This window comes from Drosophila arizonae, chromosome 3 (genome assembly GCF_054131065.1).
Source record: "Drosophila arizonae isolate 15081-1271.41 chromosome 3, UAZ_ARI_1.0, whole genome shotgun sequence".
NCBI lineage: Eukaryota > Metazoa > Arthropoda > Insecta > Diptera > Drosophilidae > Drosophila > Drosophila arizonae.
In genome coordinates this window covers 3,053,029-3,077,547 of record NC_142923.1, presented here as the reverse complement: position 1 = coordinate 3,077,547, position 24,519 = coordinate 3,053,029, and the positions used below count along the sequence as shown (strand labels likewise).

General features: G+C 35.6%; 2 protein-coding genes across 2 annotated transcripts in view; both read left to right on the top strand.

Moving 5' to 3' along the window:
• Window positions 1-16,493, top strand: part of LOC108611275 (Chronologically inappropriate morphogenesis) — a 59,991-nt gene extending 43,498 nt beyond the window's left edge. The window contains exons 3-7 of the mRNA XM_018003802.2: window positions 7,101-7,702; window positions 14,127-14,344; window positions 14,404-15,275; window positions 15,766-15,913; window positions 16,008-16,493. Coding sequence (XP_017859291.2) covers window positions 7,585-7,702; window positions 14,127-14,344; window positions 14,404-15,275; window positions 15,766-15,913; window positions 16,008-16,493 — 1,842 coding nt within the window. The 5' untranslated portion in view covers window positions 7,101-7,584. The remainder of the gene's footprint in view (window positions 1-7,100; window positions 7,703-14,126; window positions 14,345-14,403; window positions 15,276-15,765; window positions 15,914-16,007) is intronic.
• An 84-nt stretch (window positions 16,494-16,577) lies between these two features.
• LOC149269591 (uncharacterized) lies at window positions 16,578-23,775 on the top strand. The gene has a single exon (XM_089464493.1). The coding sequence runs from the start codon at window positions 16,578-16,580 to the stop codon at window positions 17,262-17,264; it is 687 nt and encodes a 228-aa protein (XP_089320619.1). The 3' UTR covers window positions 17,265-23,775.
• The last annotated feature ends 744 nt before the right edge of the window (window positions 23,776-24,519 follow it).

The window sequence follows — 24,519 nt, the reverse complement described above, 5'->3', positions numbered from 1 at the left end:
GCAGTGACATTTTTAGGCATTTGTTCAATGCGGCCAGGACTCGAACAGGACTCGGCTCACTGTCTGCCTGCCCGCCTGTTACTTCTATTAGATTTTGCCGTTCAGCAGCGGGCAAGCAGCTGCTGTTTGCCATGTCCAGGCTCGTTTGCTGTGCTCTGTGTGTGTTTTTGCAATAAAGCAAGGATAACAGAGAGTGAGAGACTTAGCAGGAGTAGGGCATGCTCGAGGGGGGGGGGGTAGGGGGGTGGTCGACGGCGGCTGCCTGCCAAACTGGCCATGCGTACCTTTCGATCCTTGTGTGACATTTGAATTCGCAGAATGAAAAGCAGAAATTAGAGTGGGAGAGCGAAAGGGAGAGGGAGAAGGAGAGAAAGATGTGTGTGCCTGAGCCTGTTTGTTTCTTTTTTTTTTTTTGTGAATACCAAGCCACCCACTCTGCCTATTTTTTAATTTTGCTGACTCGTCAGCCAAAGAGAAAGAGAGAGAGTGAGAGAGAGAGAGAAAACATACAAACGCAATTGTTCCACGTTCACAATGCATTCCACGCTGTCTCCAGCTGATAAGCAACAGACAGAGCTCCAACCCAGAGCGACCTCCGCTCCACCGCCCCAGCCGATCACCCTTTTAACCCCCTCTGGTCCGAGTTCTGCGTTTTGCTGTCCATCTCAGCCGCGAAATGAAAAGTTAAACTGTGTGACGCGCTGTGAAAAGGATTCGGGTCTCGGGGTTCGAATTCAGCTTTCGATTTGAAGTGCGGGCAGCGACGCAGCATCACATACATTCAGCCTTTCGGGTTTGGCGTGATGAATATTTACTGCGTGCGCTAACTGCTAACTACCTCACAGGTATTTCCATTTTCTCTGACATTTTTAATTGGGTTTGAGCAATGCACACACCCAAAGAGAGAGAGAGAGAGAGAGAGAGAGAGAGAGAGACGAGGCACAACACGTGGTGTCGCTACAACTGACAGGTTTCGCCACAAGGGTCAAGGGTGAAGGTAATGGAACCCTCTATTAAAGTTTCAGATGAGTTGAAGATATGTTTACGTTTAGCAGGATGTATATCAGATATATGCACCGCTAGAGTCTTACTGTATTCCCTGTAGTCCATTAAGATTCGTTCATATGAACTAGTTTACTTGCTGAACCTGCCTAAGTCTAGGCATAAGAACTGAAAAACTCTACATATGGAGCTTTGAACAACAAACTAGTTCATAAAACATTGCTCGAATGAGTTAGTTCATCTATCGAGCTTGTTTACATTTAAAAGAAATAAATTTTAGTTATTTAAGACCTAAAATTTTACAATATGACCTAAATATGAATCACATTTTCTATAAACTGATTCATAAAAACTCGCTCATATGAACTATGTTTCATTTTGAGCTTCTCTATCTTTAATTATAAAACCATTGATTTAAAGCTATAAATTTTGCAGCTTAAGAATGAACAATAATTAATTACTTATTATTACCTAAAAGCTCGCTCACATGAGCTAGTTCACTTATTGCTCATTTTATACAAATTTACTTTTAAATCTGTTTAACAACTGATTCACAAAAGTTCACTCATGTGAACTAATCTACAGTTAAAACTGCTTTATCAAAAGTGCGTACTTAGTATTTCCAATTCTAAAAACTTTAAGACTTAACTTTAAGTTTTGAACTAAGAACTGTTTAAAAGAATGAATTACTTTCTAATTGCTTATTCAGCATATATGATTCTTTTAGTATATGTTCACAGAGAGAATAAATTCAGAATATTAATGAAAAGCATTACAAAAGCAATGAACTAGTTCTTGTGTTAAACTAATCTTAATTTTTCATTACTGTACACAGATTACACAACTAATACACTTCTCTCTTCTCTTCTATTTGCAGGTAACTATGCATTATCCGACTCGAGCAGTTTCCCACAGTGAAAGAAGCAAACTAACTCGAGTTCGAATTCAGATTCAGATTCACATTTTGTAAGTGCATCAAAGGGTTGAACCAATTTCCCATGCTAATTATTATTATAATAGATCTCTGTTTTTTTTTTCGACTCTTTCTAACTCGGCTCTTGATTGGAATGTGCTTAGATTCTTGTTTGCGTAATACCAAAACAATAACAAACTCCAAGTCTGGCAGTCGTAATTACAGCTCGTAATTGCGTCATGGCAAGCGTATCTCAAAGATATATATCATTATCTACATTAACACACAATGTTTGAGCGCATTGCGGCTTCTGCTCACCGTAGCGGAAAACACCCCGAAATGTCGTTCATTTACATTGTCTGACTGTAGCATCATTTATTACCATGCACTTGCATTTCCAGCAACAGCATTATTTTCAAGAGTTACAAAAAAATAAACTTATATATATGAAAATGTTGCTTCACTGTAAGAGTAACGAGATTTTAACTTGGGGGAAATCTAGCTCGACTTGAGATATTTTCTTTCTTTTGACGCTTTTGCATTTTGTTTACCTTATCGCATATTGCATATGCCAAATATTAACTAAGATATTATGTCAAAGCAGCCTGTGCCAGGCCCTTCAACTGCAACGTCAGCTGCAATTATTCAATTCACATAATAGATGCTATATCATACTATTATATATGCACATGTGTGCTATTATCAACAGGTTATGCTGGAGGGCTCGAGTTACTCAATATGCAATCCATTGCATTGTTGATGATGTTTTGACATGTTTTGGCGGCATGCCATAAGAGCAGACATAATTCCAAATGATTTATCCGCCAATTGGCCCCCTATGGCTGACACGCCCCCCATTTTATGCAATGCCAAGCGCAGTGGGTGGGCCCCAAAGGCAACTCTCGAGCTGCACTCGCGCCTTTGGTTATGGCTTTGTTTTCGCCGCTATTCTTAGACAAATTATGTGGAGATTATTCACCTTAATTCCAGAAATCGCATATGCAACATGTGTAATACTTACATACTATATGTATATGTATGTATTAGAAACTTGTTTGTCTGTCTGCACAGACTGTCAAGTACAGCGATCCTGTTTGACAGTTTGTTGAAAACTGTGCGGCAATCGAGCCCCCAGCGTAATCAAGCATAAAATCGAGCAGAGACTCGGCATGTAGTCACGCCCACATTTTATGAATGCTCCAAATTGTTGAATGAGTTCAGATTTCTGGTCCACATTAACGAAAGCAAAAAGCTCAAAGCTTGGAGCAGCAAAAAGTCGTTGGGAATTGAATTATAAGGAAATATTTTCTTAAAATTAGTCTCTGATTTACGTAAAGCCGTTTTGGGTTAGCGTAGACGAGTTCGACTTATTAATTATTTTAACTTTTAGATTATTATGAATTTCTATTTTATGGCCAAGTATAATCTTGACTGACTTTTAAAGAGCTCCAAATCGAAGCGGTGTTCATACACACGTGATGAGTAGTGCTCTTCTACTCGATTCTTAAATTATCTCTTTGACGTCTACTCTAACCGACGATTCTTAAGCACTTCAACGTAATATGCAAAATAGTAGTAGAAATATTAGCCATATGGAAAATAGTAGTAGAAATGTTTGCATATGACAAACCCTTCTACTCGATTCTCAGTCTTGTTCTAAACACCAACTCAGCTCTGCTCTCCATTTATTTTACTCTACGATTCGATATTCAATCATCATCTTTTTTTACTCTGAATTCTATATCAAAATATTGAAAATTGTAAAATATTTTAGTACACAAATTATTAAACATTAATTTCAAAATCAAAACAAATGTTGTTTTATCGATATTTCGATGAGGAGGCGGATCTCACTTATCATGATATGAAAAAGCTATTGGAGACATTACTATTTGTATTTGTGTTCGCAGTGATGTTATCCGTGTTACTGTTCCTATTATGTAGACGGTTTTACAAGGGCAGGGATGAGGCGGTAGATAAACAAATCGAATGATGTGAGAAAATATTAAAATTCAAATCTATTTTATCTTATGCAGCAAAGCGAGCGACGATTGGAAGAGGCTAGAAATAAGTAGAAAAAAAATATATATATTTGTAAAATTTTAGAAATAGTTAATGAAGCCGAAAAAGAAAATGAGAACACAAATCTGGCAGCTTATAATGAAATGCGTCATTTGCTTGAATCAATTGACATTCAAATCAAATTGAAGTGCGAGCAAAAGAGATGGGGAGACAAGGCGCAGAGACGAGTGCAAGCGAGACGGCAAGAGAACTCGCTTCATGAACTGCAACGCTTGAGAAATGACTCGTGTTTATAATATTGTTATATACATTTTTTTTTGTCATATCGAAATAGTGCACAAGGTCAATTAGTTGAAATACCAGAAAAATATAACAATTAAATATAATATTTTATTTATTTATTTTTTTCGTGTTTTGTTTCGATCAATTTTGGTTTATTTTTGGAGATTGCAAATGCAGCTTCGACTGCTATGACTGTGGCTATTGCGTAATTTGATTTGTTTGGATTTTTTTCTCTGCTTCCTCTTTTCTTTTCTTATGATTCTTTTGTTGATTGCAAAGTGCGTCGCCAGAGAGAGCGAGAGAGAGAGGGAGCGAAACAACCCCGAATTGCGTATGGGAAGATCTTCCTGTTCCAGTTGGAAGACAACGCAACAAGCATAACAATAATAGTATATTAGAAACAGAGAGAGCTGTAGTAGGGTATGCACGACTGGGCAATGCGCAGTAAAAGTTGCAGAACTGCATTTGTAAGGGTATGTCTGTTCTATATATGTATACATAGACAACTGCACTCCGCATATTACCACTTGACAGCTTATATACCCTATTCCCTTCCCTTTCAATGGGTATCAATACAAGCAGTTCGGCGTCTTTGTGTGTGCGTCTTCCAGGAACGAACTCCTCTCATGCGTGTGTGTGTGTAAAGGATTTACGCGTTGCTTTTTGCCTCAACGCTCAGCCTAAGAGATACCTGAGCTATTTTGCCTTCAACTCGACTCGACAACAACAGCAATAAAAAGCTGCCTTCAGGTGTCGTCTTTTGGCTGCCCAAAAACTGAATCAAGGCGAGCTGATCTCAAGGAATTTGCTCTATTTTATTGCTGTTGTCGTTGCTGTTGTTGTTGCTGTTGCTGTTGTTGTTGTATTGTTTGTGTAATTCAAAAGTTTTGGGTAAAAAGCATTTGAAATGCAGCTGCGCACATTTTATGTTGCTTTGTTGTTGTTCCAAAGTAAAGTACAGTCACATGCAAAGCTTTACATAGACCAAGAAACTTTCAAGGATGAGACTATTGATAGTGAGGTAGCTGTAAAGGAAGTTTTGGTCTGTATGCGGGAAATGAGTTTTGTTTAGGATTTAGATGGTATTTATTTGATGAGGAAAACCTAAGAAGTCTATATGATTTTAGTTACTTTAATGATTTTTAAAATTTACCAACACAATTAAAAATTAAAATTAATAAACATAGTTTGTTTTTTTCACGTTACAACTTTTTAGACGACTCTCGAGTAATCTGGTTGTAACTAGTTCAATTGAAGTAATTCCCAACACGGCTCTTTTATTTAACTCACTATTTTCAAGCACAAGCCAATTACTGTTATAACCAAAGCCTTGCACAGAAACATACACACACATGCACACACATAGGTGCACACACAAAGCCTTCGATTATAAATTCCCGCTGTCTGTTGCTGCTGCTGCTGCTGCTGCGGCTGCCGCTGCTCGCTGGAACCTTTCAAAAAAGGCCAGCCACAACTGCAAACTTCGCAGGAATTTGTTAATAGCTTTTTACCGATATCTTTCTGGGGGCCAACGATTGAACGTGGCAAAACGAAACCGTTGATTTTGTTAGAGCTAAAGGCGAATTCACAGCCGAAGCCGCTGCTGCGGGGCGGGGCGATGTCGCAGTAGCTGCTGCTGCTGCTGCCGTTGCTGCTGCTGTTGCTGCTGCTGTTGCTTTTACTGGGTGCAGGCAAGCAAACCAAAAAAGGAGAGAAAAAAAAACGAGAAATAAAGTCAAAAGCAACGCGGTCGCATTTTTCTAACGATTAAACAAATTCGAGGAAAAAAAGCGCATCCCATGCAACGCGCAGCCGCAGCCGCAGCCGCAGTCGCTGCTGTCCATCATCTGCAGTTTCCAGGAATTGTGAATTGGGCAGCGCTTCCAAGGCTAAGCACGCAAAAGCATAGAAAAGGAGAGAGGGAGAGCGCGAACGTAGAGTAACTGTAGACGCTGACCACTACGAAGGCGCATGCGAAAAGGGAAAAGCGGGGGACTTTGATTGCGCTTAAAATGTGTAGCTATAAATGTTACTTGAAATACGCCAAATATTAAAATGTTCGATTAAATTTAATTAATATCCATATGATGATGCTATGATGTATACTATAGGCATAGAAAACCCTGACAATAATCTTCTAATATCAATTTAAATTCACACCAAAGTATTTAATATTGCACACAATCAATATACTCCATGCTCACTGCTCGAACAAGCATGAAAAGCTGAAATAAAAAGTTGAGGTTGCATCTTGACGGCGCCTAATTCCAGGAATTAAATCATATATCTTTTGGGTGCTATACACACACACACACACACACACCGGCATACTAAATGCTCGATTAATTTCTAATAAATTGGCTGCTTGCCGCTAACAACGGAAATATGTATGCTGCAGCCGCAGTCGCAGTCGCAGTCGCAGTTGCCTTCGCCGTCACCGTCGTCACAGTCCTCGCAGTCTTCGCAGTCGTCCTCAATATAGAATTACAAATACAAATGCATTACGTTCGATTTCGCCTTGCTTTGAAATTTGAAGCTTCTAAAACTGAACGAAGGCAGCGCGAGAGCTAGTGAGAGTCAGAGCGAGAGAGTGAGAGAGCTTTATGCTAGCGAGCTTTGCATGCCTGGTGCGGCCTGCTGACTACATGCTGACTACTGATTACTGTTGTTGCATTTTACTGAGAAAGTGCAAAGGCAAAAGCAAAGCAGGCACTGAATTTGTCTTCTTGAGTCTGTCTCCCTGTGTGTGTATGTGTGTGTATGTATTATTGCTGTTGCTTTTCCTTTCCCTTTTTTGTTGTATGTGTGTTATGTCAACTAACGCATTCATCTTTCACTAATCAAAAATCCAAAACAATTTTTCTCGTCATTCTCGTTGCAGCATTTGTCGTGTTCGGAGTGCGCGTCCTGAATTTCAACTGGCAACCAAAATAAACAAATCATAAATAAAAGAAATACGGATATACAGTTATATAAAATAAAATACATCAATAGTAAATCACAATTAATGAAATAAATAAATAAAACAAATTACATGCGCAGGCAGCGGACGTCGTTCACGCTTTACAAACGCAACAAACAATTGCAAAATTCCCTTTGGCTAAGAATTGGTTGCGGCCAAAATTGCTTTATGCACAAACGGCTGAGCAACAATTCGACGAAATTCCATTTTGGCAACATTGAAAACAAAACGACTACATTTAAAACAATAACAACAAGAAAAACAATTATTAATTTGGAGTATATTAAAGAAAGAAACGTCCGCAACTTGTGGACAGCGGCGAAAGCTTCCATTGGCCTTGGCTTGATCCATCCAGCGAATCTACGACTAGAACTGGAGCAACTGGAACAAGTACAACAACAACATGGATCCACAACAACAATTTTGCCTTAAATGGAACAGTTACTCGTCCAACTTGGCAATCACATTCTCCAATCTATTCAAATCGGATCTATTGGCGGATGTCACGTTATCCTGCGATGGTAAGTGATATTCCCTATATAGCTTTCATATATTCTAAATCTTTAAGAATTAAGTTAGAAGAGATGTACATTAATTGCATTTGTATAATTTTCATTTTGATGGAATTTTCTGGATTTTCATTTTGACAGTAAATGCAACGGGAACTGCAATTACACATAAGTCTTAGACGTATGCTTAAATTGGTGTGGGGTGTTTTTCTTATAGAAAATCTATTGATATAGAAATATTTTTCAAATCATAAAACTCATTAAACAAACTTCAGTAATTAAACTTTTTAAATTGAAAAAAAAACTTTTAGCATGAGAATGATTAAATAAAATTTGAAAATTAAATTACAAATTGAAAATGTAAACAAAATTAAAGCATCACTCAAATTAGCTAAAAGAAAAGTAAGTCGATTTTTAGTGTAGATTAAAAATTGTTTATTAATTTGATAAATTAATAAATGGTTATCGGGAATAAGAAATTAAAATATTTCAAAATTAAAAAAAAAAACAAAAAAAAAAACAATTTTAAATTAGTTTAAATTTGAATTAAATCCTGATTCCAATAAAAGCCGGTTATGCTAAAATGCATGTAGCACACAAAAGGAGGCGTGGCAGAGCCCATTCTTGATCAGGGCGACGTGAAAAAAAGTTTATCATTATCGAAATTTAAGCTACATCTATGTCTGCATATGTAGATATGTATGTATATGAACAAGTATACTTTCATAAATATGTAGTAACCTTTCAGCCCACCCTCGCATTTACATTTTAAACAAATTCAGAGCGCTCATACAAATTGAAGATTTAAGCAAATGCTGAGCTTCCATGCAAAAGGAAACCAAAACTTGACCTTAAATGGGACGCACTTAATTTGGCTGACAATCAATAAGTCAACAGACAGCTAAACGGAGTCAGAGAGAGAAAGTGATAGAGAGAGATAGAGAGACAGACAATGAAATTTCCTTTACCTTTTTGCTTTGGCTGCCTTTTTCTTTTTTCTTTCGTTTGCCTAATAAGCCGCCAAAATTGTGTGGCAGAAAAGCCAGTTTTGCAAACGCCCAAAAGCAGGCATTGATTTTTTCTTTCGACAAGGCGGCAAAGTGGAAAATGCGGAAAAGCCGGAAAAGCGGCCACAGGCAGACCGAAGGCAGGCCAAAAGATGCGCGCCACCTTTTTATGGGCCGTCTCGTTGTCTGTCAAGCTGTGTGTGTGTGTGTGTGTGTGTGAGGCTGACTGTCAATGTGTGTATGTATGCCGCTATGTATGTGTGTGTGTGTGTGTTACTATTTCATTTACAGCATATTTTACTACAGTTTTATGGCGTCTTATTAAATGAATATAAATGCGTAAGGCGCGCGCACAGCCGGCATATTTAGCTTAGCTTCTTCTCGACATTATGTATGTATGTAGGTTATATATAAGTGATATATGTATGTACTTATGTGTATATAGATTTTATAGCGGTCGCATTGTGTGAGGTCAGTAATTGGTTCGGGTCTGATATGAGATTTGCTTACGGCCTACGGGTTGTCAGCTGTGACAGCTCATTTTTAACCGTTAGCCGAGACATGTGTAGACCCTTTTGATTGAATGTGCTCGTGTGTGTGTGACAAGACATAAGTGTGTATAAATGTATGTATGTATATATATTTCTTCATAGCCTTGACAGAGTTCTTAAGCACTCAGCTTAAATTTAAATTTTATATTGTTTAATTTTATTTATTTTTTAATTTTATATATATTTAGAAACTTTTTATGCTTATATATATATATATGGAGATTTAACTAAGAATTTTTGCTTAAAGCTGCATGTTTTAATATTTAAGAAGAAAACAGAATTGTAAAAAAAATAACGCATACGCCCTGTTTGCCGTGTTTTTCTCTCTCCCAAAACATGTTCCGTCGCGTATTTACCGTTATTGAAATAGCAAACGGCCAGTTGTACGCTTCACATGTCTGTTTTGTTGACGTAGTCCGTGCATATTTTTGGCCAACTGTGTGGATGGATGGATTATGGCTATATAAATAGCATACATACATATGTATGTACGTATATGTGTGTATGTGTATTTAGCTCTCTATGAGAAGGCAGCTCTGCTGTCTGCTCTGAGCATATCCTGGCTAGCCAAAAAATAAACAACAAGAAATAAAAATAAAAATAAAAATAAAAATAAAAAACCAAATAAAATCCCTTGTCATCCATATCAATCGAAGTGCTACTACTTTTGATTAAAATTTTGAAATGAAGACCCAAGTAAAAAAATGTATAGAAAAAGAAAAACTCTGCTTTTTTAGGCTTTCTTTTTTGGCTGCTTTTAATTGTGGGTTTTAATCTATATATAGACATACATATATACAAATATATGTATATATATAGATGATTTCTGATTCATATGTTTGATTTTACATTCGAAATTTTTTACTTTTCGAAATGAAGCCTTTAATATTTGCCAGCCCTTCGGAACAAAGCAAATATTATAGCTTATGTTTTTTTTTCTATATTTTTTTATTATTGTTTTTTAATATTCATGTGTGTTTTTTGGCAATTTTTTTCTCATTGGTTGGGGTTGCTTTTTTAGCACTTGAGAAATGAAAATTTTTGCGAAATGAACATTTGCTTGGCCTTAGGCCATTTCGCATGCAGTCGAGTACATTTTGGCTGTCTTTTTTTTTGCTGGGGGTTGTTTTACCGTTAGTCGTTGCAAGGTATGAAGTTCACTAATGGATGGCGGCTTTAGCAGTGATTCAAGTTCTTAAAAGCCTTTGGCCAGAAAGAAATACTTCATTTATATAGAAGCTGTGGGCAGAAGCTGCATTAAAGTTGTTCAGAATTAATCTAAATATTAAGGAATTAAGGAATAATAAATCCATATGTGTATTATCAAGATGTAGTTGTAAACGTTTGCAGCTTGGAAAGAATATGATAACTTTATGGTTGAGTTTAAGCTATAAAACAAACTTTATACTTGGTAAATTAGAGAAAGCGCAATATTTTTAATAAAAACAAAAAATATCAAGCAAAGAAAAATTTTATACATGTATGTATTAACAGAAAGCTTTCAGCTCACAAATAATTCATATTTTACGTAGCCAAAAATACCGTTTAAAATAAAAAAAGATTAAGATAAAACTTTTTCTAAAAGCTTTTTCAGATACTTCAAAGTTTGTTAGCAGTTTCTAATTTTTATTTTATTTCTTTTTTTTTTCATTTATTGCATCTTCTGTCTTTGACTGATTTTAGATTGAATCTTTAAATAAATAAAAGTTCATTTTTTGACTTTAAACATAATATGATGATTAAATTTAGCTATAGATTACCCCTCCAGTATCTGATTCAGATTTGTAAGCTTCATCTCGTCTTATATACATAATAAAGAAGTTGAGTAAAGCTTGAGCTAATATTTAATAATAGTTTAAAAAGTTAGTTTCTACTGCGTAACAAACACTGCACTGCATAAAAGTTGAACCGTTGCCTTATCAGCATTTGTAGTACTTAAATAAGCCCCAATTGGCGCTATCTGATGAAAAGAACCTTGACTGCTGGAGAGCCCATTGGAATTGAATATTTTTTACAAATTTCGAAGCGTGCATAAAAACATAAATAAATGAATCATCGAATAGACGTGTTCGAGATTAGTTTATAGATGTATAGATACACATACACATACACACACATATATATAAGTATGTATATGGACAGCTTTCATATGTGTCAGCACAATAATTAATGTTCAAGTGCATTAAATGCGTTTCGAGCGGATTTTTAAATTTTTTATTATAAACGTTTAATTTATGTATACATACACATATACATAGATCTGTATGTACATGCATACATTTATGCAGAATATGCGAGGCAGAACGTAAACAAGCTTTGGCAATTAGTTTGCCATTTGTTATTCTTCTTTTCCCTTATGTTTATCAGCGTATATATGTATTCAACTATTTATTTACATATATACATATTTATGTATATGTAGAATGAAATTGTGCGTTCTCAAGTTTTTTTTTTTTGTTGTTGCTTGTGACCCAATTTCTGTTGTATCAAGTGTTAAAAAAAGCAAAAAATAAAAAAGGAATTCGAGAATAAAACGAAATAAAAATTGTAATCAGCGAAATAAAAACAACGACAACAATAACAATAACAACAATTGTTGTTTACTATTTGGCTGAATTAATGCTACGCATGCATTTCACTTCGCTTCTGATTATAAAAGTTCAAGTGTATAAGACTTGCATCATTTGCCTATTGCATAATTTCCTTCACAGGGTATAAATAAATATGTGCAAGTTTGTGTATAATAATCAGAATGATGCAACTGTTATGCGATTGCTATTATTGTTGCTATGTGTCATTACATTATTTGAGGCTTACGCCATCCAACTCTTATACATCTTAGTATTAATACTACCGAAATCTCATAGCATATAATTCAACTCTTATACTAAGCAAGTCTACTGCTATTGAGCTCTTATATAATGAGTTTATTGTACTAATGAATGCTTATATGGTGGAACTCTTATATGTGAGAATCGATATATTATTATATAAATCGATATACATATTTTTGTTATATTTTTACTATCGATAAATTATCGATAGCCCACTTAACTTGATTATACAAACGCTCCTTATTTTAATAATCTAATCCTTATGTCACTTTAAAGATGTTCAGTTCTGACAATTAACAAAAATCGTATACATTTTTCATGTCTATAAAACTAAAATATTTATCGATAATATATTGCTATGTTTTTAGAGCCGTAATGAACGTATACTAGAAGCGAAAATGTAGCCAACCCAGCTAGATCTTAAGATTAAACAAAGTTCGCAGAGATTGTCGTATTTTTATTTTACTCTGCTCAGTTTTGATTTGCTCTTGTTTTGATTTTATTTAATATTTATTTATGTATGTATATACACACATACATGTGTATGTATGTACATATTTATGCACATACATAGAGTCGCGTAGCTGATAGAGAATGCTTATCAAGCGCGTGTTGACACACATTTCAGCCAAAATATTTCCTCTAGCTGCAGTTCGATTAGATTAGCTGACTAGCCCAACCGAACATATTTCCATGTATTTGCAGCCGGCCAAAATACATACATATGTATGTATGTATGTATGTACGTGAAATGAACTCTCATTTCGATTTGTCTTATGAAGTGTAACAAGTGCCCCATAAAGCCGAGTCCTGCCCCCTGACGTCGCTTTGTAATTGCCAGACAGCTTTGCCAAAAAGTGAAAGCGTGAAAAATTCAGCACAGTGAATGCTCCTGCCCTCATATATATACATTTATATGTATATATGTACATGTATATGTAACAAAAGGCAGCCGGGCGACTCAGTCAAGAAAACACATAAAAATATACTTATACTGTCAAAGGAGGCGGGCGCGCTTCCTTCTGGCTGTGCAAAAGGGATATTGCGTATACGCCACCGTAGCAGGAGTAGCAGCAGGAGCAGCAGCAGCTGCTTTTTGTGTGTCACAGGTACACACACACACACACACACAGCCAAGGCGATAAGCCAAGACGTTGAATTTGATGTTGAATAATAACTCTCACACACACACATACAATATATATGTATATATACATATATATATTTGTGTTTTTAGTCTAAGAGCGAGCGAAATGATTTCCTTGCTCGTCATTTATTATGCTTTTCTGTGTGTCCTGATATCTATATATATATTTATATATATATATACACATATACACATATATATTTATCTGCTTGTGTATATGTGTGTGACATGATTTTTCCGAGTTCAAGGTCTTTGGCGCGTTTAACGCTTTGCGGGCGCCACCTTTTGGCTGTTGCCCGCATTTATTGGCCACAGGCTGAGAGCAGCAAAATATGCTTTAATTTCTTAGCTCGGCATTAAGTGCCAAAATGCCTTGGGTAAAACAGAACCTTTAGTTTGAAATTTACATTCTCTCTCACTCTCGCTGTACCTTTGGTTGCTATTGTTATACTGCTCTCTCTCACCTACTCTCGTTTTTTCTGCAATATCTCTCTCTTTTTTCCTCGCTTTCTCGTTTCTCTGTGTGTCCTTCCCAATTTCACTTCCTCAATAATTTTGCTCATTATTTCTCTCTCTCCCTCTCTCTCTCTCGCTCTCTATCTGTCTCTCTGTTTATCTAGGCAGAATAGCCTATTATTATTTTTTTTATCTTTTCTTTATCTTATGCTTAGATTATTTAAGGACTTCTATAAAGCCCTGGAGGAGTGCAACGCTTTCTTAACTCTCTCTTCAGTCAGGTTCTTTTTATCAATCACTCTCTTTCTATTACAAATTATACTTATATTAATAATCGTAACTCGCTCTTAAACTCTCTCCCAAAATTCTCTAAATTCTCTCTTCAATAAATCTCGCATTTTCAGAATAATAACAATTTCTCCCTCTCTCTCTCTCTTCCAGGCGCTGTATTTAGAGCACACAAATTAATCCTGGCCGCCTGCTCGAAAAAGTTCGCCGATCTGTTCGAGAACACGCCCACAAATGGCCAATGCGTCATCATATTGGAGGCGACCACGCCGGATAACATGGCCGCGCTGCTGGAGTTTATGTACAAAGGCGAGGTGCACGTCTCGCAGGAGGCGCTCAACAGTTTTCTCAAATCCGCCGAGAGTCTACAGGTGAGTCGCATTAGCCAGAACGAGTCTTCAATATAAATGTAATCTCGATGCCATTCCAGGTCAAGGGTCTGTCCACAGAGACGGGCCGTTTGGCCGCGCAGCAGGCGCAGCAGCAGCAACACATGGGCGACAGCTCGCCCCTGGACTCGCCCACTGGACGGCGCAGCATGCGAAACAGTTTGAGCGGCAGCAGCGGAGGAGGCGGAGCAGGAGCCGGCGCTGGCGGCGGCGGCGGCAATGGTGGAGGTGGCAATGGAGGAGGCGGTGGTGTTGGCCCAGGTGTCATCGGAGGTGGAGGTGGTTCCAATGGCAACGGCCTCAGCCTGGCGGGCGCTTTGAGCGGCATGGCAGCCGCCGGTGGCATGGCTGCTGCGGCGAGCGCCGCGGCCAGCGGGCTGAGCGCCTTGGCGGCCAGTGCGGGCGCCTTGGCCGATCGCTGCGGCAGTGCCGGCGGCAACATCATAAGCGGACCTCTCAGCGCAGGCGCCGGACCCGGATCGAGCAGCAATGGCGGTCCCGGCGGCGTTGGCTCCGGCGGCGTAGCGGGCGTCTCGGGAGGCTCGATCAGCATGGGCAGCGGCGCTGGCACCCCCATGCATTTGGGCGGCTCGACGGGCAACTTGAAGCAGGAATGCGAGTCACTGATGCATCCGAGCCACGGCAGCGGCCTGGGCGGCATGTCCGGCTATGTGCCGCCCATGTACAACCGTCCCATGTCCTTCAACGAGCCGCTGCGCAAGCGTGCCTTGCGCAGCCCCTACGCCGAGCAAGAGCTGCGCGGCAGCGTGCTGCGAGATGGTTCCAAGAACTCCTCGGAGTGCCCCAGTCCCATCAACAAGCCGCCTTACCATCGACCCTCATCCAGCGCCTCCTCAACAGCGCCCACCGAGGCGGACACAATGCACTCCGAACGTGCATCGCCACAGTCCAGGTTAGTGCGATATAGATATAATCCAACTTGAATAGGAGAAATTTTTGAGTGAGTATAATAGGCGGAAGTGGGAAGAGTGGATAAATTATATAAGTTTTGCAGCAAAATGACGAGCTAATTCCATTTAGTCCTCGGTTCAGGCGATCGTTCAGTTGTCCGTATGTTTGCACGCTTCGATCTCGAAAACCGTAAGAGCTAGAGACTTGCAATTTCGTTTGTAGGTCGCTATATGGCACACATGCATCATGCTTATTTCAAATAATCGATAACTATAACCGTTTTAATGTTATCAAATAATAGTCTTGTCAAAATTCAATTTTAAGATTATATCTCGTACATCTTGATAGCTAGAGTCTCCAATTTTTGAAGCTAGTCTCGTCTGTATTTTATACAATTTTGATTTTTGTTATATATGGAATATCGGCTATACATTTCAATAGAATATGCAGTATTTCATTAAAATCCATCAATATTCTAAACGTTCTTGCAGCCGCTATGAGAACCACAGTCCGAGCACCACAGCAGGCAATGGAAATGCGCCGAGCAGCTTGGATCGCATTGTCAAATCGGAGCGGAACAATGGCAGCGCCAACGAGGCCAATGATGATGAACGCGAGCTGATGGACGAGTCAACAGATGTATGAATAGAAAACCCCTATTTCTCTCTCTGCTTCTCTATCCATAGAACAGATTCTAATGTAAATCTCAAACTTTTTTTCATTTTAACCTTAGAATGGCGCCGAGGATTTGCGTGTGAAGCTGGAGAACTCGAACTTTTCGCCGCCGCCACCGAACTCGAACACCTCGTCGACGACACCGAACACGCTGCTGGAGAACCTGAAGAATGCGGACGGATCGCTGTCTGGGAATTTGGCCGCTTCGATAGCGCCCGCCGACATGTTGAACGTGTGGAATGCAACGAAAATGAATAACAAGAACAGCGTCAATACGGCCGACGGCAAGAAGCTGAAGTGTCTGTACTGCGACCGTCTCTACGGCTACGAGACGAACTTGCGCGCGCACATCCGGCAGCGGCATCAGGGCATCCGAGTGCCCTGCCCGTTCTGCGAGCGTACCTTCACGCGCAACAACACGGTGCGGCGGCATATAGCGCGGGAGCACAAGCAGGAGATTGGGCTGGCAGCGGGCGCCACAATTGCGCCGGCCCATGTGGCGGCAGCGGCGGCGGCAGCAGCGGCGGCCAATCATTCACCATAGGAAGCAGCCGCAACGGCAGCGGCAGCAGTAGTCATAAATGCGAGCAAGGAGGCGGCGAAGCAGCGTAAACGTAAATCACTCAAAATGGCATTGGAGAAGTGCATGCAGAGGCGGGATGCGATGGCAACCGCGGGCGAAACAAGTGGCGGTGGCGGAGGAGGAGGAGGAGAAGGCAGTGGAGTCGTGGGTAGCAGCATGGGCGGGGGCGTCGATGAGAGCGAAGCGGCAGCAGCTAGCGGACTGCTCAGCTTTGTGCAGCGGCAGCATCAGGTGCATCAGGAGCTGGCCATGCAAATCAAGGCAGCTATGGCTGCTGAGCAGGAGCAACAGCAACAGCAGCAGCAGCAGCAGCAACAGCAGCAGGAGCAGCAACAGCGAGCTGAGGCTGAGGCAGCGGCGGCAGCGGCTGAGGCTATGGATACCACAGCAAATACGACAACAACAACAACAACAACGGGCACCGATGCCAGCGATGCCGAGGCCAGCGAGCTAAGCAAGTTCTCAGCCATGGACATCGATGAGCAGACGGAAACTGAAATCGAGCCCGAGTCCGAATTGGTTGTTGTCGAGCCCAAGATTGAGCCGCTGAGCGACAGCGAGGCTGAGGAGGAGGAGCTGGAGGGGCATGAGCAGGAGCAGGAGTCTGAGCAGCAGCAGCAGCAGCAGCTGAGACTCTACAATGCCACGCCACCCAGCCACGAGCAGCCACGCACGCCCACGCCCACTAGCCCGCCGCCCATGAGCTCCACGCCCAATGCAAGCGAGCAGTAAAGCTGAGAGCAAAAGAAGAAGAAAACAACAAAGCAAAAAAATAAATTAAATATAAATTAGACCCGCCCCCCACAACTTGAATTTAAAGCCTAACAATGAGTGATTGATAATGAGTGATGATAATGAAGAAGATGATGATAAACGTTTACGCGCCAAAGGATCATGAACAACCAGATGATCGCCCGAAGAAGAAGAAGAAGAAGAAGAAGACGAAGATATGACTACTGTTGCAACTGTCGTTGCCCTCGGAGACCAACAAAACAAAGAGAGAAAAAAAGACCCAAAACTGGGCAAAATGTTTACTATATAAATTAAACTAAAAACTAAAACTAACAACTAACAACTAAAACTAAATTTAAAGAAACACACACCTACACACACACACACACACACAGTCACACACAGCTGCAGTATTTGATACAAAAAATTTTAAAATTTATTTACAAACAACAATCACAAAAGAAAAACGTAAAAACAAGAGACCAAACAACAATTTAAATTAAATATTTTTAATTTATTTTGAATACAAAACAACAACAACAATAACTACAACAAGATTTAAAGCAAACGCAAACCGGCTGAAAAATCGTTTTCAGGGTGCTAATTAAATGAAAGAAAATAAATATAAAAAATAAACTATTATATATATATAAACAAAATAGTGAAGCTTAAAACGAAAATAAAATAAAAATAAAGTTTGAACGTTTTTGATTGGTGCCGTAGCTGAAACAAAAATACACAAAATAATTGTTTATGTATTTTCAAAATATAATTCACAATTATTATTTAAAAACACAAAGAAACAAAAGCAACATATTTAATTTAAAAATAAAAAAAAAAATAGCTGCAATACTACAAAACAAACAAACAAACTACAAAGCAACAATAGCAACAAAAACCGCAACCAAAAGTACCTGCAACAATTTAAATAGTATAAAACAAAAACAAAAAATATAAAAACAAATACAAAAAAAAAAAAAAAACGAACTATAAAAAATTCACAAAGCATTTAATTTCTTATAATAAAAAAAAAAGAAAGAAATTTAAAAACTGCGCTGGCAGCTGAGCTAAAAAAAATAAAATAAAATTGCCTTGCCCAAGTTTTTTGTAAATAATTTTATTAAATTTCTCATGCGCCAAGGCAAGAGCAAAAAACAGAAATGCTAGCTGCCACGCCCACTAGCCACATGCGCTGTGCGTTACAAGTTTTTATTGACAATTTTTCTTAAATTTTATGTTCACAAATTTTGCACATGCGCTTAAAAAATCAAATTTGTTCAATTCAAGTTTTTTTTTATCAAATTCTTTTTTTTTTTTTTTTTACAACCAACGCAAAATAAAATAAAAATAAAACAATTGGTAAATTGGGTGCCTATAAAAAGTATATAAAATTAAACGAAACTATTAGTAAAATTTTATAAAAAGAAATGCTTTTATATATTTAAATAATGAACTAAAGTAAAGATAAATAATAATTATAGCAAAAGGAAAACAAAAATAATGAAACTTGTTAAATGAAAATAATGAAACGAATGTCAAACCTCTCAAAAACGTTCTCAAACAAAAACAACAACAACAAACAGCAAGCAAAAATTGACAACAAAAATTCAAAATCTAAAATTTTGGCACACCTTTCGAAAACATTTTTCAAACAAAACTAAATTTTTGATTTTTATTAAATATCCAAATTCATTTAAATTCAAAATTCAGTTTTTCGGCTCTCAATATGATTTTTGTAACAAAACAAAACAAACAAAAAATGCTGTAAAAAGAAAATGATTTGAAAACATATTTGTTGTAAGCAAAGCAAAGTGAAACATAAAATAGCCAACGCCTCCCACTGTGGGCGTGGCACCTGTATATAGCATAAAGGAAACAAGAAGAAAACACAAACGCAAAAGAAAATGCAGAGTTTTAGAGTGTAAGATTCAGTTGTAAAAGTTGAATATAAGGAATGGAATGCCCCTACTACTGCTGTGGGGTGTAGTACGTGAAATGAAATATATATGTATATATATCCATGCATGTACATGTATGCATATATATATATATGTATGTATATGTAAAGCGCATATGTAGGAAACACTTAGGCTCGCCAAAAGTTGCTTGCAAGTAGTTTTTCATTTCCCATTAACTTTTCCTAATTTTTTAAAGATTTTTTCCCACACAAATTTTCCGGTTATTTGCTAGATTTTTCATTTTACATATAAATACAGGGTGATAAACATATATACACACACACACAAACACACACCACACAACTACAATAGCTGACAAAATATAGTATTCACAATAATCAAAAGAGAAATCTAGTTACAATATACAATAGAGCATATATACGCACACTTACATACAACCTGTTCGCTTTGAGAATCGCATAGAGCAGCTCAGCGGCATATATTTTTCTTGTGTAGTCCTTAAACGTTCTCCTCCCCCCCCCCCCCCCCCCCAAACTTGAAAACCAGTTTGTTCTGTGATCTGCAGCGTTTGACGCGTTGCAAAGTTATTTTTGTTTTGCTTTTATTTTATTTTTTTAGTTTTGTTTCATTCGATATAATTCTCTTATAAACATATATATATATATGTATGTATTTATATATATGTATATCTTTATATAGTTCTTCGATCCCAACTTTGAAAAACTCGAACAGCAAGAAAAGAGAAAAAAATATTGAGAAATAATTGCAATAATTTTATTTTAAAATACACATATATATATACCCTGTAATTTAACCCTACAAACACCCACACACGCACACACACTCGCTCAGCCAGCCCCCGCGGACCACGCCCATTGCTTTGCCGCCTCTGCGCTAGCCTGGCTGCAAAACGTTCTCTGGAGTCTGAATTACATATTATTTTTTAAGTACGTTTTGCTGTCCTGGTGGGCGTACGGCGTACGCAATCCGCTCTGGGCGTGGCACATACACAAAGAAAAATTAGAGAGTTAATACTAAATAAAAATATATATAATTTTAAGTTTTTATTTTTAGACTTTATGCATATAAACGTGTGCATATATGTAAATCAAACTCAGGAACTCATATACCTCAGAAATCAGAAACTATAACTTTGTTTCAAATTACTTTATATACATACTATATAAAGTTCAAAGTTCATTCGAAGATGCTAAATAAAAAGAAAACAGCTTTAGTTCTTAGTTATGTATTTTTATGTTTTAGTTTTTATTTCTACCTAAACTAAGCTTAAATATTAAAGCAAAAGACACACGCACACATACACACACACACAACAATAGAATAATTACAGCAACAACAACAAAATATATCGAACTGCAATAGTTAACTAAACTACCTCAATGGGCCCCAATAGACTGCGCATATAGCAAAAAACAAAAATATGTTTAAATATATAACAAATAAAACACAAAACTTTCTTTAAAGTCTTGTCGAAACACACACACACTTACACACACATACGACTGCAAACACAGACACACACACACACACACACACACACACACACACACAAACCTTTTGGCTTTTGTTTTCATTTTGAGATATTTACAAAAACAAATTTAATTTGCAACACAATTTTTTGGCTTCAAAATAAACGAAAAAAATAAGTCCCAAAAGTTCGGTTGTAAAACAGGAAAAAATTCATTTGGTTTTTTCGGTTTTTGTAAATATGCGCTAAATCTAAACACGAAGTGAAAGTGGAGCACATTTAATGTAAAGTTAAAATCTTTTGATCTTTAAAAATTTAAACATAAAAAATAATTACACAAATTTTACTCTATGCTAAGAAAGTCATATGTTGTATACATTAAAAATTTTTGGCAAAGCAACTAAATGAGGCAAAAAACAAAAAGAGGAAAAACAAAAAAAAAATACATTTACTAAACTATGTATAACACATACGAATGCAAAAAAAAAAAAAAAAAGATACAAAGAAATTATTTTAAGGCTATCAAAAATTACGATAAACATAAAGAATTTCAACTTTAACTGTCCAAAAAGAAAACGTCAAAAATTTTGTTGACAGCAAATGAAATTTAAATTGAATTGAATGCGTAAACCCGAAATGGTTATAAAAACAAAATATGTAAAAATAAAAACTAAAAAATCCTTTCTTCAAGAAAATTTTTGCAACAAAAAAGAAAATCGAAGCAAAAACTACTTTAGGCTTAAACTTTCGGCTAAAATATTAACAAAAACAAAACGAAATGTAAACTAAAAAAAAAAAATATTTTTAACATACGCAAAAAACATTAGGCACTTGCTAAAAAAAAAATAATAATAAATAACCGTTATTTGCATAAATATTTATTTCAAGTAAAAAAAAAAAAAAAAACAATTTTTAGGCGCAACTTTCGGCCCAAAAATAATTTCTTTGTAAAAATGTAAGTGAGAAAACCAGAAAGAAGAAGAAAAAGCGCATTAATTTATAACTAAATTTAACAGAAACAAAGGAATATAAGAAAAATAATCACGAATGTCGCCATTTTGCATTTAGAGGAGCGTTAAAAGTTGAAAAAACAGAAAAATGAAAAATTTGCAAAACTTTTAATGTAAATATATAAAAAAAAAAAAAAAACAAATTTAAAATTTAAAAACAAGAAATGCTGCAATTATTACATTTGTAATTTTGTTTTATTTTTTGTTTACTCAATTTTATTTTTGTTTTTTTTTTGTCTTATTTTTTGCATTGTATAAATTAATTTTTAAGTAAAATTTAAAAAAACGTGAATTATTGTGTAATTGTGCACAGGTACAAAAAGCTAAATTTATATATATGTATATGTATATGTATATATAAATATATATGTATACAAAAAGAAAAATAAATTAATTAAATACGCGCTGTATGTAATTTTTGTTATATATTTTTTGTTAATACTTGTTTTCTAATTAATATTTAGTTGAATGTATATTCAAAAAGAAAAATAAACAACAAGCCAATTGTACTTATAAATAATTTCAACTACTCTGAGCGAAAAAATAATTACAAACTTACATAAACATCCTTTACGTTCTGCTACACTGAAAGAAACGAACTTCTATCCGTAAGTTATTTGAAATAACTATAAAAACAGCAGTAAAAACCGATACAAAAATAATTTTTAAGCGTAAAATGTAAAAAAATGTATGCTATTTTTTAAATTTTATTTTAATAACGTTTATGTTGTTTTTAATTTGTTCAAGCAGCACGCGAATTGGCTTGTTTACAATTTAATTTTAATTTTTAATGTTTAACTAAATATAAAAAATATATATATATATATACAAAATATATATATTTAATTAAATGCTAAATTAATGCAAAACTAAATAAATGTTTAAAAAAATTGGAATAATTGGCAAATTTGATTTTTTTTAAACAAAATTCCCAAACAAATTTTTTTATTTTTACAGCAAACGGAGAAAGAAAACAGGAATAAAACATAAATATATTTTTTTGTTAAGGCAAATACGTATACTAAAAAGAGATTTTTAAAATATAACTGTTTAGGCCTAAGCAAACTTTACAGTTCAGTTCAGCATTAAAGTCGATTTTGGTATCCCCTCTCTAAATAAATGTGTAAATCAAGTTGTTGTAAATTTGTCTATAATGCAAATCGAAGCGAGTACAAATTAAATTTAATATATATGTGCGTAAAATATATTATTTATTTAATATTTTTCTATTGAAATTATAATTTTTGTTTGAATTTTTCATTTCTAATGTAAGTCACACAAATTTAGAGACAAAGTAAATGAGGCATACAAAAAATTTTTGGAACAAAGACAAGTACAAAATTTCAGGTAATACGAAAAAGTAGCAGTAAAAATTTACATTAACAAATATATTATGCAAATACGTACAAATTTTTCGGCATGAAAAACGTAAAATTAAAAAAAAAAAATAAAAAAATAAAATAAAAATTAAGTAAGGAACTGCCATGAAAATGTTTGGCAATTGGTGTGACTTTTTAGCAATGCTTTTAGTTAAATAAATAAATATTTGCAATGGAATATATGAAAAAAAATATATGTATTTATTTTTTAATTTATAAATTTTCTGTTTATACCTTACAATATAGACAATCTTGAGTTACACATGCGAAAACTATTTTAAAAAAAATAAAAAAATTAAAACTGCGCTGAACTGCAAAGTGAGCAAAACAAAAAAATTTAAGTAAGACAAAATTACACAAAAAATAATCTTTTAGTTTCGAATTTTTTTTTTTTTTTTTCTTTTTTGAAAGTCCACTTCATAAATATGGATTATGTAAATGTATGCTAAAGTCTATGTACATATACATTTATTAAAAAATACAAAAAAAAACACGATAGTTTTAAAAAATATATAAGTAAAATCCATTTTGGAGCAAACTCAGGGCATTATCAAGACTCACGACGATGTATACATGCATTTAATACAAAAAAAAAAAAACTTTTCGATGTGTATTACAAATAAAATTAAAAAATAAATAAAAGCAAAAAATTTGTAATCATGCAAAAAACGATTATGAACAACTCAGGTATTAAACATAAATATTGAAAAAAAATATTTTCAAAAAAAAAAAAACATTTTTTCAAAAAAGTTGTGCAATATTCTTAAAAGTTTTCTAAATACGTAATAGTATTAAATAAAACTAAAAACAAAGCAAATAAAATTAAAGAGGTTCGAGTGTTCATAAATGGAAGTTAGGCATGGAAAGAGATAGAAATAGAGTTTAGAGCAAGAGTAAAAGTGAAGGAGCGTGAGTTTTTGAAGCAAATGACGATTTAGCCTTATAATTTTATATTTATTTTATTTTTTATTTATTTAAACCAAGCCACAAAAAACAACAACACGACAACTACAACCACTAACATCCACAACAAACATACAAACAAACAAACATACACACAACACAAAAGATACAACAAAAATAGTCAAATAAATAGCTAAATGAAAATGAGTTTATATAAAAGAAGGAAAACATAAAACTGTGATTACATTTTTTATTGTCGATGCTGATTGATAACAAAAATGTTGCATAAAAGAATAAAAATGAAAAAAAAAAAAACAAAAAAATGTACATGCAAGATTGGCAAACTTATAAAAAAAAAAAAAAAAAAACAAAAAGTAAAAGAAAACAGCGTATGATTTCTTTAATGCATAACTAAATAAATATTTAATTAGCCGAAATATTAAACTTCAAAAGAATTACTAAGCGTAAAAAATACTAAATATTATAAAATTATTTGAGTATTAGTAAATAATGTCTATCAAGCTATATAATTTACCAGACTTTTTCTTTTAAAAA

Excerpts from the sequence above, each read along its gene's own strand:
- LOC149269591 (XM_089464493.1), top strand. The coding sequence starts at position 16,578 with ATGGCATTGGAGAAGTGCATGCAGAGGCGGGATGCGATGGCAACCGCG.